Here is a 15,740-nt window from a genome sequence, read left to right as displayed (position 1 = left end):
ATGAAAAGAACAGCAAAAGCATCCGCCCTTGGAGCAGCGCTATCACAGATCGGCCAAGAAAAGAACCTTAGCCGGTTTTCACCACATGTACTGTTTTCCAACCAGTCGGCCACACGCATAGATTAAAAGCTAGCGACATTAAATGGTTGACCACCTGTCTCAGTCCCCTCTCTCTGGCCTACAAAGAGACCACGGGGAGATTCCCTTCTGCCGAAATGTGCCACCTGCTTCCTTTAATGTCCAGCGACTTTTTTTCCCAGCTACTTTTTTTCCAACCACAATAGCTCACTTTGTAACCAGTGCCCAGTTTAGCTATGAGGCTACATCAAACACCCGCCATCATATTGTGTCCTGACTTCATCTCAGCTGCAAAGTGACGCACTGTTGTAAATCTGGCAAGTGGACCTCCTCAGAAGTTATTTTCTTCATCAGCCTCAAGAGACATCAGTTGGACAAGCGAGTTTTCTCTCTGTCTTTTTCCCAAATGAGATGTTGTGGATTTCTATACTGGCTCTGGTGTTTGTTCAGTGAACATTTGAGAATTAGAACATTTTGAATTAGACCATTCATATCTACCTTTTTCAACTAAGGCTGGAGAGAAAAAAATATGTTTTTTTTTGTTAAAAACAAATGAAGAAAATGGCGGTTCATGCTGTACAGTACATCATTTGACATTCTGGGCCTCAGTATCAAAGCCTCTACAAAATCCTTTCATGCGGTAGAGTTGAAAGGCAAAACTAAAACCCTTTAAAGCAATCAAACATTCAAACTGTCTTAGACTACAATACAAACCACACTGTCATGGAAATAATGTGTCAAGTACAATGTTTTCCAAGCTCTAAGATTTTGAGGTTGTACATTACTGCATGTAGCATCATCTTGTAATATCATCTTGACTGATATTTGGAAAAGATTCATAGTTCACGCAACAAAAACGTGCTTGTTAAATATTTGGGATTTAGTGACTTCCCACGGGGCAAAAACCTGTTGAATCAATGTCGTTTCCACGCCATTTCAACAAAACAATTCAATGTGATGATGTTGAATCGATGTGGAAAACTGATTGGATTTGCAAAAAAAGTCATCAACGTCAGGGAATTTCCTTTTTTTCCCACCTGACTTTTAACCTACAGCAAATCCAACGACATGGTGATTTTTTGTTGTTGATTTCACAACTCAACCAACCAAATGTAAATCAAATCTAGAACAGACGTCTGTGCCCTGTGGCTCACTTGATTCATCAATCCATTGACCCAATGTTCAAATCAATCTGATACTTCAAAGGCAAACTTGTTGGATGTTTCACAATGAATGAGTCATACAAGTTGTCAGGCAGGCCAAGGCCTTTGTCGTGGGAACCATTTAGGATGGGAGAGCCTTGACACTTGCGTTCAAGGGGCAGCTTGAGGACACATTGTATGACTTAGACCGAGAATGTTCTAGTTGTGTAACCACAGCCCTATGAAGTCCTTTACAGAGCCAGAAGAAGAGAAAACGGAAAAAAATCATACTCATTTCAGAGGATGATTTCTTCTCCCCTGAATGTCTGTCATTCTCTCTCTCTCCTTTTCTCTCCCAGGCTTTTTCGCTCTCGCTCTCTCGCTGTCTCCCTCCATCTTTTCCTCTCTCCTCTGTCCTCTCTCTGTCTCCCTGCATCTTTTCCTCTCTCCTCTGTCCTCTCTCTGTCTCCCTCCGTCTTTTCCTCTCTTCTTCGCTCTCTCTCCCTCTTCTTGCGCTCTTTGCTCAAGGCGAGCTCTTTCATCTTTTGTTCCCACCAAAACAGTCACCCATGACACTTAGGAGTCCATTTAACTTGAATGGAAAAATAAAGACCATGCATCGGGCCGATCCGTTCGGTATAACTAAATTACAGTAATGATGAGCAACAGAGATTATTTGAGACGCCCTATGGGTCAGTGCGAGCCCCTTTGATTGGAGTTTATCAAATTGAACACAGCACATCGCTAGGGGTAGAGAGAGAGCGAGAGAGAGAGAGAGAGAGAGTTAAAGAAAAGAGAGAGAGAGGGACAGTCAGTGTTACGCCAAGTTGTGCTCAGTGTTAAATGTAACGGTGCAAGTCAAAAATGGAGAGAATTACATCAAAGGCGACATTCAACATTGGGATTTTCCAACTCAGAGAAAAAGGCTAACTGTCATCGCAGTTACTGTAAGCTCGGGCATGGTTCTTTTTACTTCCCTGTTTTTGAAATAGAGAAGGTTTTCTTTTCTCTCTCATTTTAAATTTCACGTAGGTCAATGTCAATAGGTCAGGCCTAATGTGCAGTGGGTAAAAAAAAGAATGTAGTTGTATGATTTATGTCATCTGCATTGTAATGCACCCCCTCACAAGAACCACACGTGAACCCAGATGGGATCATCAAAGAAGGTGACGCTTTTCCCCATGCTTTTACTGTGGTCCTGCTATTGATATAAGAAGAGCATGTTTAAAGAGATCAAAGGGGATGCTGGTTTCTAGTAGTAAGGTGTTGCCCTATTTCAACTAAAGGCCAGCAGGCAGGAGTCACAAGGTAGGCTACTGTAACCTAACACTTACAGGTAATGGAGCAAGGTTGGGCTTTCCTGTAAACACTTGTGGTTTTCATTTGAAATATGAAATTTGAGAACTCCACAAAATGGCCGCCATCTTTTCTCCCTCCACTTCCCACAAGTGCCTGGCTGTGCTTCAAACCGCCGCCAACAATACCACCTGTCTTTTCTTAATGTGCAGTAAACAATGAAAACACACTTCAAACATTATCCGCTTGGCACTTGTTTTTCCTACTAGCCCAAACTGTTTATCTTAAAGGCATTTATCAAGCCACCTTGAGGCATTGTTTGCAAGTAAGCCACTTCCTTCTCTTTGGCTTGTGTGTATCAGGGCTGTGTCACCCTAAACCACATCTCTTTCAGCGATCAATGGCAACTTCCTGCTACTGCCAAACACTATAGACATGAATCATCTTTATAGGCCTACTGCATATAGTTGATAGAACAGTTAGGGCATGGCTGATGGAAACTCCTTCCGGCACCAATGGGGCTGGTACTTCACTTTGTTCATTTGGAATACTGTTTTGAGTACATTTTAGTAACATACTTACCAGGAGTTTAACATTTTACATTGATAAAGTTGAACCTCTGAAACATTTTAACTTTTTTTCAAATGCCTTCAGAAGTAAAAAATATAAAAAAATAAAAGGAAAAAAAATAAAGAGCTTATACAATGGTAATCAAATCCTTCTTTAACTGCCCAGATGCATTACCAACCAAAACCCTGTGATGGGGAAAAGGATTGTTTCACTTAAAAGCATGTCTTTTGTTCTGGTTATCTGCCTCTCCAGCTAGATTTGGTCCAGATGGAAGTCAAGTAGGTCTCTCTCTCTCTCCCTCTCTCCCTCCCTCCCTCCGAGAGCTTCCACGTGTGAGGTGGGCATACGAGGGTCATGTGGGACCGTACAGTATTGTGTACGTTTGTGTAATCCAACCACGGCACACCTTTATTTGTGGTCTACTAAAACACGACTGAAAACCAAGCCATCATCTGGTAATCCTCTAGCAAAGGTCATCTGCAACATAACCAGACATCAGTTTTGATAAAACATCAATTACTCAAAATGAATTTCATTCAAAAGGAAAGAAAAGGGTTGTGATTATAGGTCACACTTTGAGCTTTTAGATCTGATAGCGTCCAATTCCAAATATCCTGCAAAAATTGGCTCGAAACCCAGCACGCTTCTGTAAATATTCTCTACGGCTCTGGCAACATTAGCCATGTTTCTGGTGACTTTAGAACAGCGACCAGATGTCCTTTGATGTCCGCTGATCCCACTTTGTAGCTGACAACAAATAACACACACGTTTATTACACGGTAAACATTTGATGCTTTCACATTTCCTCCCCTAAATCCTTTACAGTTTGTCCTCAGTGGGGGAAAAAAACGATGAGCTCTCTCTCTGTCGTCCTGATTGTCTCTCTCCTTTCTCTTTCTTTCTTTCTTTCTTTCTTTCTAATCCTAGATTAAAGGGACTTGGATACCACTTGAGAAGTTGGATTCTGAAATAGCCAGAACCACATCTGAGAGAAAGACAGAGAATTAACAAGACACCACCAACTCAGGGCAAAAAGAGAGAGAAAAAAAGCATATTGTTCAATATGGAGACCCAGAAGTATAATCCTGTAATATAAGTCATCCTAAGGCAATGAAACAAATCAACCTTTCTGAAGGAGGCCAGAGAGGAAAATAAAAACTGTTGTCAGACAACACATTTGTCCTCTCTAGCGACTAGGCCTCGTTTGGATCTTGTGGCTTCCGAGAAGAGACACGATGGCTATCTGTGATACTTTGTGTGTGTGTGTGTGTGTGTGTGTGTGTGTGTGTGTGTGTGTGTGTGTGTGTGTGTGTGTGTGTGTGTGTGTGTGTGTGTGTGTGTGTGTGTGTGTGTGTGTGTGTGCGTGCGGGTGTCAGACCAGCATTAGCAGTGGACGGATAGTAACCAGCGTCATTGCTTTTCAAAGGGTGACTAAACCCCTGTCTCTTTCATGTGGGTGACGACGTGACCTTGCTTGGTCTACGGAGGACGCCGGCCAGGCACCACAGTCCGGTTATAGGCAGCGGTAGGGCAAACAATGCCAGGGCCTGGTGCCATCCACCCCTCCACCCCTCCATCCCCAGCTGCATCCTCTCAACAAAGCCTCGATTGAAGTGGATTCATTTATTTATTCCGCTTTCACAAGACTGACATGGAAGACTTGACTGTGTGTTTCAATGTATTGTAACTTTGTTATCTAAAGGTTTGAGGAAGACACCCCAGAGATCAAAGCTGTGTGGAGACACAAAGTGGAGTCACGTTAAAGTGTGACACACGTCATGACATCTACTGGTTTCCCAGTAATACTCTCAGACTGGATTTCTTAGTTGTGACGGGGGGCACCCTATTCCCTATGGGCCCTAGTCAAAAGAAGTGCACTATAAAGGGAGCCATTTGGGATGCGGACATAACACTAAATGAGTGGCACATACATGGGCATCTACCACACAGCTCCACAAGTAAGCACCTAAAACTACACAGCTTCTACACTTACTAACGTGGTCAAGGTCGGCCATTTTCCCTGACTGAGACAGAGAATGGCAAAGCCTCACGTCTTCACCCTGATTAAGAAGTAAGATTAGTCCTGCCAGGAGAGACCTGGGTATGGTGGAGGTGTGGGGGATGAGTAAAATAGGGGCTAAAACCAAATCAGGGCATGAAGACTTATCCACAGTCAGCTGAAGAGTGTTCCAAGGCCTGAGAAAAGAGGAGGCACGGAATCAGATAAGAAAATAGAATTGAACCATTCACTTTGCATAAATCTCACCAAAGCCAACTGCCCAGGTGTTGTCAAAAATCTCTCTCTCTCTCTCTTTTTTCATTTATTTATTTGTTATTTTACCAGGTAAGTTGACTAAGAACACATATTCATTTGCAGCAACAACCTGGGGAGTAGTTACAGGGGAGGAGGGGGATTAATGAGCCAATTGTAAACTGGGGATTATCAGGTGACCATGATGGTTTGAGGGCCAGATTGGGAATTTAGTCAGGACACCGGGGTTAACACCCCTACTCTTACGATAAGTGCCATGAGATCTTTAATGACCTCAGAGAGTCAGGACACCCGTTTAACGTCCCATCCGAAAGACGACACCCGACCCAGGGCAGTGTCCCCAATCAAGACACCACCAACTCAGGGCAAAAAGATAGAGAAAAAAGCATATTGTTCAATATGGAGACCCAGAAGTATAATCCTGTAATATAAGTCATCCTAAGGCAATGAAACAAATCAACCTTTCTGAAGGAGGCCAGAGAGGAAAATAAAAACTGTTGTCAGACAACACATTTGTCCTCTCTAGCGACTAGGCCTCGTTTGGATCTTGTGGCTTCCGAGAAGAGACACGATGGCTATCTGTGATACTTTGAATGTGTGTGTGTGTGTGTGTGTGTGTGTGCGTGCGGGTGTCAGACCAGCATTAGCAGTGGACGGATAGTAACCAGCGTCATTGCTTTTCAAAGGGTGACTAAACCCCTGTCTCTTTCATGTGGGTGACGACGTGACCTTGCTTGGTCTACGGAGGATGCCGGCCAGGCACCACAGTCCGGTTATAGGCAGCGGTAGGGCAAACAATGCCAGGGCCTGGTGCCATCCACCCCTCCGTCTCCAGCTGCATCCTCTCAACAAAGCCTCGATTGAAGTGGATTCATTTATTTATTCCGCTTTCACAAGACTGACATGGAAGACTTGACTGTGTGTTTCAATGTATTGTAACTTTGTTATCTAAAGGTTTGAGGAAGACACCCCAGAGATCAAAGCTGTGTGGAGACACAAAGTGGAGTCACGTTAAAGTGTGACACACGTCATGACATCTACTGGTTTCCCAGTAATACTCTCAGACTGGATTTCTTAGTTGTGACGGGTCAAAAAAAATCACCTTGGAGGTGCCCCAAATGGCACCCTATTCCCTATGGGCCCTGTTCAAAAGAAGTACACTATTAGGGAATAGGGAGCCATTTGGGGTGCAACCCAAAACATTAAACCAGTGGCACATACAGTACATGGGCATCTACCACATAGCTAGAGTGAGTTTTTGTGGTCAAGGTCGGCCATTTCCCCTGACTGAGACAGAGAATGGCAAAGCCTCACGTCTTCACCCTGATTAGGAGTTGGGATTAGTCCTGCCAGAAGAGACCGGGGTGTGGTGGAGGTGTGGGTGGAGAAAGCGAGCGAGTGGGAATGAATAAAAGAAGGGCTAATACCAACTCAGGGAATGAAGACTTATCCACCATTGACTGAAGCGTCTTCCCGAGTCCTGACATAAGAGAAGGAAACCACAGCAGGGGGAAAAAAAACGTTAAGTTGGCATAAGTCTCACCAAGCCAACTGCCCAGATGTTATCAAAAAAAAATCTCTCTTTCTTTCTCCCCTATGGAATATTACTTTGATTCCAGAATCATGCTGGTTCGCTCATCTAAGCAGTTCCAACCCACCAAGGTGGAGTCGGCTGCCTTTGCAGTGTTTGGTTACACTGAATTGTATGTCGCCACCACACCGCCTGCATTGCTGTCGACTGCTGGTGGGAAGAAGGTAGCCTCAATATGAACCATTGACTAGGCTACGGCTCGTGCATCCGCCCAGGCATTGCTGACTGGTCCTCTGATCCTCCCCTCACAACAGCGGGATGTTCAAGAAAACAAGCCCTCATTTGGATTCGAATAATCGTTCGTACTTCAATATTACCTAAACGAGGCCAACCATCTGACTCGGGAAAAGGACTGTTTGGTTTTGAAGCAAGATCCTCACTCTGTCCATCGACTCTATCCCACCCCGATGGCACTGCCTCAGGTTGGCCACTAGCTGGCGTGAGTGGACAACTTGAGGCAACTTGGTGGTTATGCAGACATGAGGTCAGGCATTTTTCAGGCGTTTTTTCAGAATGCCATCAATTAAGGTTTTCCCTTATGATGTTGCAATATGTCCGTCATATGCGGTCGCAAATCTTTCGTGGGTGGAATTGGGAAAAACTCACTCTGGGAACTCGCCAACGCAAAATCCCAGTATTCACCTTGGGGAAAAAAACGGTCAGAATTATTTATCTTTCAGAACTCCATACCCACATGTTCCTCCTATTTCCTCCCATCACCATTGTGTGGGATTAACCATAGCCTGTAGATGCATCTGTCACCCTAAATGAGCCATAGACAAAGAAGGGAGCTTTAATGAGTTTCTGGGAGAGAACAGACGAGGTTCTGCCCACCAATTAGGACTGCTTAGACTAGTGGCCTTTGAAGTGTACTGGACTCCAAGTCCCAGCATGCTCTATGGCATAGACCAGGGGTGGAGGACGGGAGGCCTCCTGAGGTAATACATCACCACACCTCAGAATACAGATTAGAATGGAATGAGATTCTATTTCTCTGATCATTTCAACCTAACACCAACCACTCTTCCACCATCTCTTCTTCTTTCCTTCGCTTATACAGTAGCTTCTGTTAGAAATCATTTTGCTAGAAATTCCAACTGCAGGAGCCTGTTCATGTCTCCTGTATCTTGCTCTTCAACCCAACCCAATACTGGGTGTTTTTGCTTCCCAGGCAGGTGTAGCTCAACATCTAGGCTAGTGGCCATGTCCTGTATGAAACAAACAATTCATATCAACTCTCACATAAAACACATTCTAAAACATCAATTATTGCTTCTCCATCAACTCAAATAACTCCAAGCAAATGATCGGAATTTTTCCTCGCATTACCGCCTAGCATTACCGCTAATGATGCTAACGATAGAAAGCATACTGGATACTGCGTGTTCATGTCTTCAACCACGAAACAACGTCTAGTCCCCTTAGGACAACTCATCTCACTTGGATGGATTTTTGCCACAGAGGGCTACTGAGAGAGGGGACAAGAGAGAAAAGGGGGATAGAAAGCGAGAGAGCAAACAAGTGAGAAGAGAGCTAGAGAGAGAGACAGACCGAGAGAGAACGCGAAAGACGGGAGAGAGAGAAAGACAATAATCTTTTGGAGTCAGAAAACACATTTCAAAGAGGCTCCAAACAGCCTGCATGTGAAATCGGATAGCAACTAATAAAGTGCATCTCTTCACAACAATAAATAATGCATCAAGAGGAAACAACATGAAACAGAGAGACTTGTTTGATCCTCAGAAAGACAGAGAAAAGGGTTTATTAACGGACGTCAGTGCGTTGCATTCATGTCATGGAGGAGCGCTCGTACCAGGCCTCATTTAAAGTCAATATCTGAAGAACTTCTCCGCAACTTTGCCGACGTGTGGTCCGGATGAATATTATGTGAAATAAGTTGAATACATTTGTGTGAAATCGATAGTGTTGGGCTATAGTTGGTTGGTGAACATGCTGTCGTGTTTGGAAGTGTCCTGAAAACGGTTGAAGTGCGGTCCTGGCTCGCCCTGAGGCAATGAAGAAATGCATTTTCCATCTATTTTTCCTTGCTATGGTGTGATCCGTAAACAGAGACAAATTCTTACAACACCAACCCCCCACCCCCACCCCCCTCTCGGTCTCCCTCCATTCAGTAACCAATGGAAACCCTTGTGACTCCACCTACAGTCGGCCCCTGCAGTTCTTTCATGTCCTGCCTCGCTGCCCCAGTGGGGAAGGAGTCAGTTCTCATGACTCAGTACAATCAACCGGCCACCCCGCGAGGGGGGGAATAGTTCTGACCACCGGCTGACGGCCAAGGACAGAGGATCAAACTAACCGCATAGCGGGGCAAGAGCAACAGGGGGGGGGGTTCCTTTGCTAATCTCCGTTAGAATTGACATGCAAAGCGGTTTGGGTAAACGGGACAGGGTTGCACTGTGGCCGGCTTGCAGTCGACTGTATGGTTTTAATAGGAATCACTGGATAGGAAGGTAGAGTTCAGTTTTGTAGTAGAAATGTATATTTTGGGAGCTGACTTGTGTTGTCTGACAGTGTGTGTGTGGTGTAGCAATGAGTTTGGTGTGTATTTAGTGTGTGTGTGTGGTGTAGCAATGCGTTTGGTGTGTATTTAGTGTGGTGTAGTAATGAGTTTGGTGTTTTTTTAGTGTGTGGTGTAGCAATGAGTTTGGTGTGTATTTAGTGTGTGTGTGGTGTAGCAATGGGTTTGAGTTGAGTGTGTGTGCGTGCATGTTTGAGTTTTTCCTGATCACAGCTGCACAACACTGACATCATGTGACATCATTTGGAAATTGAGTTTATGCTGTTGTTTTGCAAGTATTGAGTGAGATGGTGGGTCAAGTCATCTACAAAGATACAAGCAAACAGTATATTTTATTCATCGTAAAATTTGTTCTCTACAGAAAAATTATTCCGAAGAACAAATGGATAGCATTACATAGAAATACACATGACATTTAATTCACAGGCAATCAATATTCTTGGTCTCAATTTGCTTTGTCATGCACAGCGTCTCAGCACTGGGCTATCTCAGATGGCAGGGAACCATATTTGAATTGATATGGAATCGCACTTGGTTCTAGAAAGGAAAACACACACAGACATCATGAAGACCTGATGGTTAATGTTGTTTTATATAGAAAATAACCAACAAGAAGAAAATGCTTGCGCTCTAGTCTCACCTTCAAAGCATTCTGGGATCTTGAGTTTTCCATTGATGCATTGGGTTGACACTGCATAGCCACACTTCTTCTCCTTGTTCATACAATAGACCGAGACGACGTCCGCATGCGAGATTCTATTGGGCTCGAAATCCTCTATCCAAAATTTCTTTCCATTGTAAAGGATGCGTCCTCTTTTAATACCTACCTTGCAGGAAGCTGTGGAACAAAGAGTGAAATTATGATCAATAATTATAGTATTGGCTCAGGGAGCTAGGTGGATATTACTATTTAGAATTTCAAAAAACGGCAACATTCAGCTATTCAAAAACACAGATTTGACAGGTTTCCAAATAAGTTTGGTTAAACAAAATACAAAATTGCCACAAAATCAGTGGTCCTACCCCTGCAAACTGGCTCCTTTGACCAATCCCCTGTTTTAAGACATTCAATCTCCACAGGCCCATCCAGGACATAGTCTACATTACATCCATATTTGACAGTCTCCTTGAAGCCGTACTCCCTCTTGTCAGTATTGGTCATGTAGCCGTTGTTGATGCCTGTTGGAGCTGAACAGGTCACCACTGGAAACAAACAGAGGTCAATCAGGGTTAGTGTGTGTTCAGAATACCACTTTAACGTCGTCCACAAAGCAAATCACTTGTCATTTATTACCACACAAAAAGGTGCTATTTGTATTTCATTTCATTTCCCCAGAGGTATCACAGACATATCTGGCCAAAGCTAAAACAAACAAACGGTTACACGAGCCAATAACCATCCCCCTCAGCTTACAAAAGTTCACGAACGAAAGTTACGAATTTCTAAGGTGACATGAAGTGCTCAGCAATAAAAATAAAGATGTTTTATTGTCACATACAGCGCTCCTGGAGCAAGTTAGGGTTAAGTGCCTTGCTCAAGGGCACATCGACAGATTTTTCACCTTGTTGGCTTGGGTATTCAAACCAGCGACCATTTGGTTACTGGCCTCTTTGTAGGCATACATACGTACGTACGTGTCTTAAAATAATGATGGACCGTCGCTTCTCTTTGCTTATTTGAGCTGTTCTTGGCATAATATGGACTTAGTCTTTTGCCGAATTAGGCTATCTTCTGTATAGCACCCCACCCAAATTACCCACTGTTTTTTTGGTCATTTCTCTTGTCTAAAATTGTTAAGTTGGCAGGGGATGGAGTGTTAACTTGATTTAGCACCTCTAGTGTCTGCATCTTCTTAGGGAATGCAAAAGGTGACTGATGTTTTTCGATTTTCTACGTACGTACGTATGTATGCCTACAAAGAGGCCAGTAACCAAATGGTACGTACGTACATACATACATACATACATACATACATACATACATACATTTGGTTACTGGCCTCTTTGTAGGCATACATACATACATACACATACGTACACATATACATACATACATACATACATACATACGTACATATACATACATACATATACATACGTACACATATACATACATACATACATACATACATACATACATACATACATACATACATACATACATACATACATACATACATACATACATACATACATACATACATACATACGGTTACTGGCCTCTTTTAGGCATACATAGTACACATACATACATACATACATACACATACATACATACATACATACATACATACATACATATACATACATACATACATACATACATACATACATACATACATACATACATACATACATATATATATTTAAAAAAATATTTTTTATAGTAAATAACCTTTATTTTGTGTGTGTGTGTGTGGGGGGGGCAATACAACAGATTAGAGCCTTTGACTGATAACACTGTACCTACATTTACATTCTGGTGGCTCAGTCCAGTTTCCGTCAGTGCTGCACGATCCCCTCTCACTGCCTATGAGGACAAGTGGAGGGAAACACTCATAGGTCCCCCCAAAACCAAACACAATCGTGTCGCCTGTCAACTTTCTGTCGTAGACCATTTTCCCATATTTAGGTATTGGAGGAAGACCACACGTCACCGCTAACAGAGGGGAGAGATTTCATTCACATGCTCATTAAATCACGCACATTTGATTGAAATACGTGATATTCTCTCTCTATATATATATATATATATATATTAAATCAGAGACATACGATGTAACATATGAGTAGCATAGTCTACAGTAAAGCCATTATTCAAATCTCCGTTTTACACATCGTAGAATGCTCTTCACAATTACAGCAATACGGCCACGTTTACGTTGTGCTTATAGGCTTGCACGTATCAATGTGAGTTTGTATGCATTTATCAATGTGAGATCATGTTGAATCATTAGTGCTCAGTGCTAGAGCAGCTACGTATTTCAGTATAAGGCAGACACCTACGTGTGCACGTCGGTGGGGGATCACTCCATTGTCCGTCGTACAAGCACTCAATGGTACTGGCTCCTTGCAGGGTATACCTGTAGACAACATTACCGTAATCTGTCAAATTATGTACTAAAAAAAATCAAATAACATAAAGTACACACTATATTAGGTGTATGGGTATACAGTGATTTCAACTTTGACCTACTTCACATGTGTTTGATACAATAACATGTTATCGACTTTGACAGCACGGAGAGGTGGCCAGTCGTCAACGAAACGCTAGAATGGAATTTGTAAATGCTATTCCCCATACCCCTCGTGGCAGGTGTAGTTGATGACACTCTGGTAGACAATGTCCACAAACTCCATGTATCCATGGCCCAGCGCTTCTGGGAGAGAGCAACTCTTTGCTGCATCAGAAGTAAAAAAGAAAAGAAAAAGAGAGAGTCAGTCAGCATTGCTCAACAGTTCAATCAATACTAGTATCAACTGATCCTCATTGTAACATATTGAGTCTCAACTGATAATACTTGCAATATAGTGAGTATCAACTGATACTCAAAAAAAAAAAATCTGTGTATCAAATTATGATACATGAACAGTAATACTGTTTCAGGTCAAACTTTATAAAAGCGTCCTACTTGAGCACGCGAGTCTAGACTTGGTCCAGTCTCCGCTAGCAGTGCAGCTGATTGTGCGAGAGCCTGAGGTGGGTGTGTACCCTCGTTTACACAACAGCACCACCTCGTCTCCGGGGGAGTACACCCTCTGGAGCCCCTCCAGTTCCATACCGTCACCCAGGGGCGGGCGGCCACATTCTGAGGGGGCAGACAAGCAAAGGGACGGGTCAATAAAACACACACACACACACACACACACACGGACACAGAAAAAAACATATAGATTAACCAAAGAAGTGCCCGTGCAACTCCCCAGACATTCTGTTGACATTTTACGTAATGTCTAGTGATAGTTTGTTGAGCATAAAAAGGTAGGTGGACTATTAAAATAAAGTGTATTTTTCCTTTCAGCTTTACAGTAACTGAAAGTATTCGTCAACATGACACAAGCCCATTTGTCTCAACACACTCTGACAACATGCTCACTGAGAGTACAGAGGAATATTGAACAGCATACAGCGCAGAAACACAAAAGGCTTCTGAAATCAAGAGGTCATAACACTGGAACATAAAATGAACAAAAATACAAACGCAACATGTAAAGTGTTGCTCCTGTTTCATTAGTCTTTCATATGCACAAAAATCGTATTTCTCTGAAATGTATTGCACTAATTTGTTTACATCCCCGTTAGTGAGCATTTGTCCTTTGCCAAGATAATCCATCCACCTGACAGGTGTGGCACATCAAGAAGCTATCATTACACAGGTGCACCTTACGCTGGGGACAATGAAAGGCCACTCTGAAATCTGCAGTTTTGTCACACAACATAATGTCACAGATGTCTCAAGTTGAGGGAGTGTGCAATTGAATGTTCATTTCGCTACCATAAGTTGCTTCCAATGTCTTTTTTTAGAGAGTTTGGCAGTACATCCAACCGGCCTCACAACCGCAGACCACGTGTAAACATGTCAGCACAGGACCGCCACAACCTGCGGGATCGTCTGAGACCAGCCACCCGGACAGCTGATTAAATTGTGGTTTTGCACAACCAAATAATTTCCGCACAAACTGTCAGAAACTGTCTCAGGGAAGCTCATCTGCATGCTCGTCGTCCTTACCAGGGCCTTGACCTGACTGCAGTTCGGCATCGTAACTGACTTCAGTGCGCAAAGGCTCACCTTCGATGGCCACTGGCATGCTGGAGAAGTGTGCACTTCAAAAATGAATCCTGGTTTCAACTGTAACGGGCGTGTATGGAGTCGTGCGGTTCGCTGATGTCAACGCTGTCAGAGTGGCCCATGGTGGTGGTGGGGTTATGGTATGGGCAAGCACAAGCACAAGCGATGGACAATGAACACAATTGCATTTTATCGATGACAATTTGAATACAAAGAGATAACGTGGCGAGATCCTGAGGCCCATTATCGTGCCATTCATCTGCCGTCATCACCTCATGTTTCAGCATGATAATGCACAGCCCCATGTTGCAAAGATCTGTACAAAATTCCTAGAAGCTAAAAATGCCCCAGTTCTTTCATGACCTGCATACTCACCAGACATGTCATCCCATTGAGCATGTTTGGAATGCTCTGGATCGACATGTACGACAACATGTTCCAGTTCCCGCCAGCAATATCCAGCAACATCACAAAGCCATTGAAGAGGCATGGGACAACACTCCACAATCAACAGCCTGATCAACTCTATTAGAAGGAAATGGCGCTGCCAATATCCAGCAACTTCACAAAGCCATTGAAGAGGCATGGGACGACATTCCACAATCAACAGCCTGAGCAACTGTATTCGAAGGAGATGGCGTCGCACTGCATGAGGCAAATGGTGGTCACACAAGATACTGACTGGTTTTCTGATTCACGCCCATACTATTTTTTAACATTTTTTTTTAAAGGTGTCTGTGACCAGCACATCTGTGAAATCCATAGATTAGGACCTAATGAATTTATTTCAATTGACTGATTTCCTTATATGAACTGTAACTCAGTTTAAATTGTTGCATTTCTATTTTTGTTCAGTGTCGAGACCGTAAATAATAGATACTATACCTTTCTTGGTTGTCACTGGTGTATACAAGGCAAGCAGACAGAGCAGCGGCAAAGACAGACTTGGTGCCATCGTCTGTGGTGTGGAGAGTCTCTCCTCTCTGGTTTCAAGGGTAAAAAAAAAAATCTGAATGTCGTTGGAGCTCCCAACTTTTTATGTTCTCGAGGTAATTGGATAAGGGTCGATGACAACGCCGAATGAGGCAACCGCTGGCTCTTTTACCATTTACGTAATTTACCGTAAAGCACCAGACCTTTGTGAACCTTACCGTTGCCCCACCCCCCATTCCTAGTACACATCACCAGTTTTCTGTAACTCTTCACCAAATCATGGTCGCCAGATCCATTTATGTGGTACAATAAAGTTGACTGAAGCTATTCTAGCAGTATAACATTGATGTGGCTAGATGACGCAGATCTACACACGCAGACCTATAATACTATGAATAGTTGTGTGTGTGATGTTGATCTGTGAACAGAATAGAATGCATTCGTAATCTCATACAGCTTCTGTTTGTTGTTCTTGTTGCAAAATTGCAAGAGTTCAAGCCGATATCGAGTTCAAGTCAAAACAAAAAG

At 43.1% G+C, this 15,740-nt stretch overlaps 1 protein-coding gene across 1 annotated transcript; it reads right to left on the bottom strand.

The window, feature by feature from the left end:
- Positions 1-9,802: 9,802 nt before the first annotated feature.
- Positions 9,803-15,308, bottom strand: LOC112230346 (beta-2-glycoprotein 1). The gene is made up of 8 exons (XM_024396598.2): positions 15,165-15,308; positions 13,122-13,298; positions 12,794-12,890; positions 12,496-12,572; positions 11,960-12,148; positions 10,513-10,692; positions 10,130-10,327; positions 9,803-10,026 (listed from the first exon to the last, which is right to left on the bottom strand). The coding sequence occupies exons 1-8, from the start codon at positions 15,232-15,234 to the stop codon at positions 9,962-9,964; spliced, it is 1,053 nt and encodes a 350-aa protein (XP_024252366.1). The 5' UTR covers positions 15,235-15,308; the 3' UTR covers positions 9,803-9,961.
- Between the last annotated feature and the right edge of the window lie 432 nt (positions 15,309-15,740).

The sequence above is a fragment of the Oncorhynchus tshawytscha genome, linkage group LG32 (assembly GCF_018296145.1).
Source record: "Oncorhynchus tshawytscha isolate Ot180627B linkage group LG32, Otsh_v2.0, whole genome shotgun sequence".
Classification (NCBI taxonomy): Eukaryota; Metazoa; Chordata; class Actinopteri; order Salmoniformes; family Salmonidae; genus Oncorhynchus; species Oncorhynchus tshawytscha.
This window is presented reverse-complemented; position numbering and strand designations above follow the sequence as displayed.

Excerpts from the sequence above, each read along its gene's own strand:
- LOC112230346 (XM_024396598.2), bottom strand. The coding sequence starts at position 15,234 with ATGGCACCAAGTCTGTCTTTGCCGCTGCTCTGTCTGCTTGCCTTGTAT. Across the intron at positions 12,891-13,121 it reads GTCTAGACTCGCGTGCTCAA|CAAAGAGTTGCTCTCTCCCA; the intron begins GTAGGACGCTTT and ends CTTCTGATGCAG. Across the intron at positions 10,027-10,129 it reads GATCCCAGAATGCTTTGAAG|AACCAAGTGCGATTCCATAT; the intron begins GTGAGACTAGAG and ends TTTCCTTTCTAG.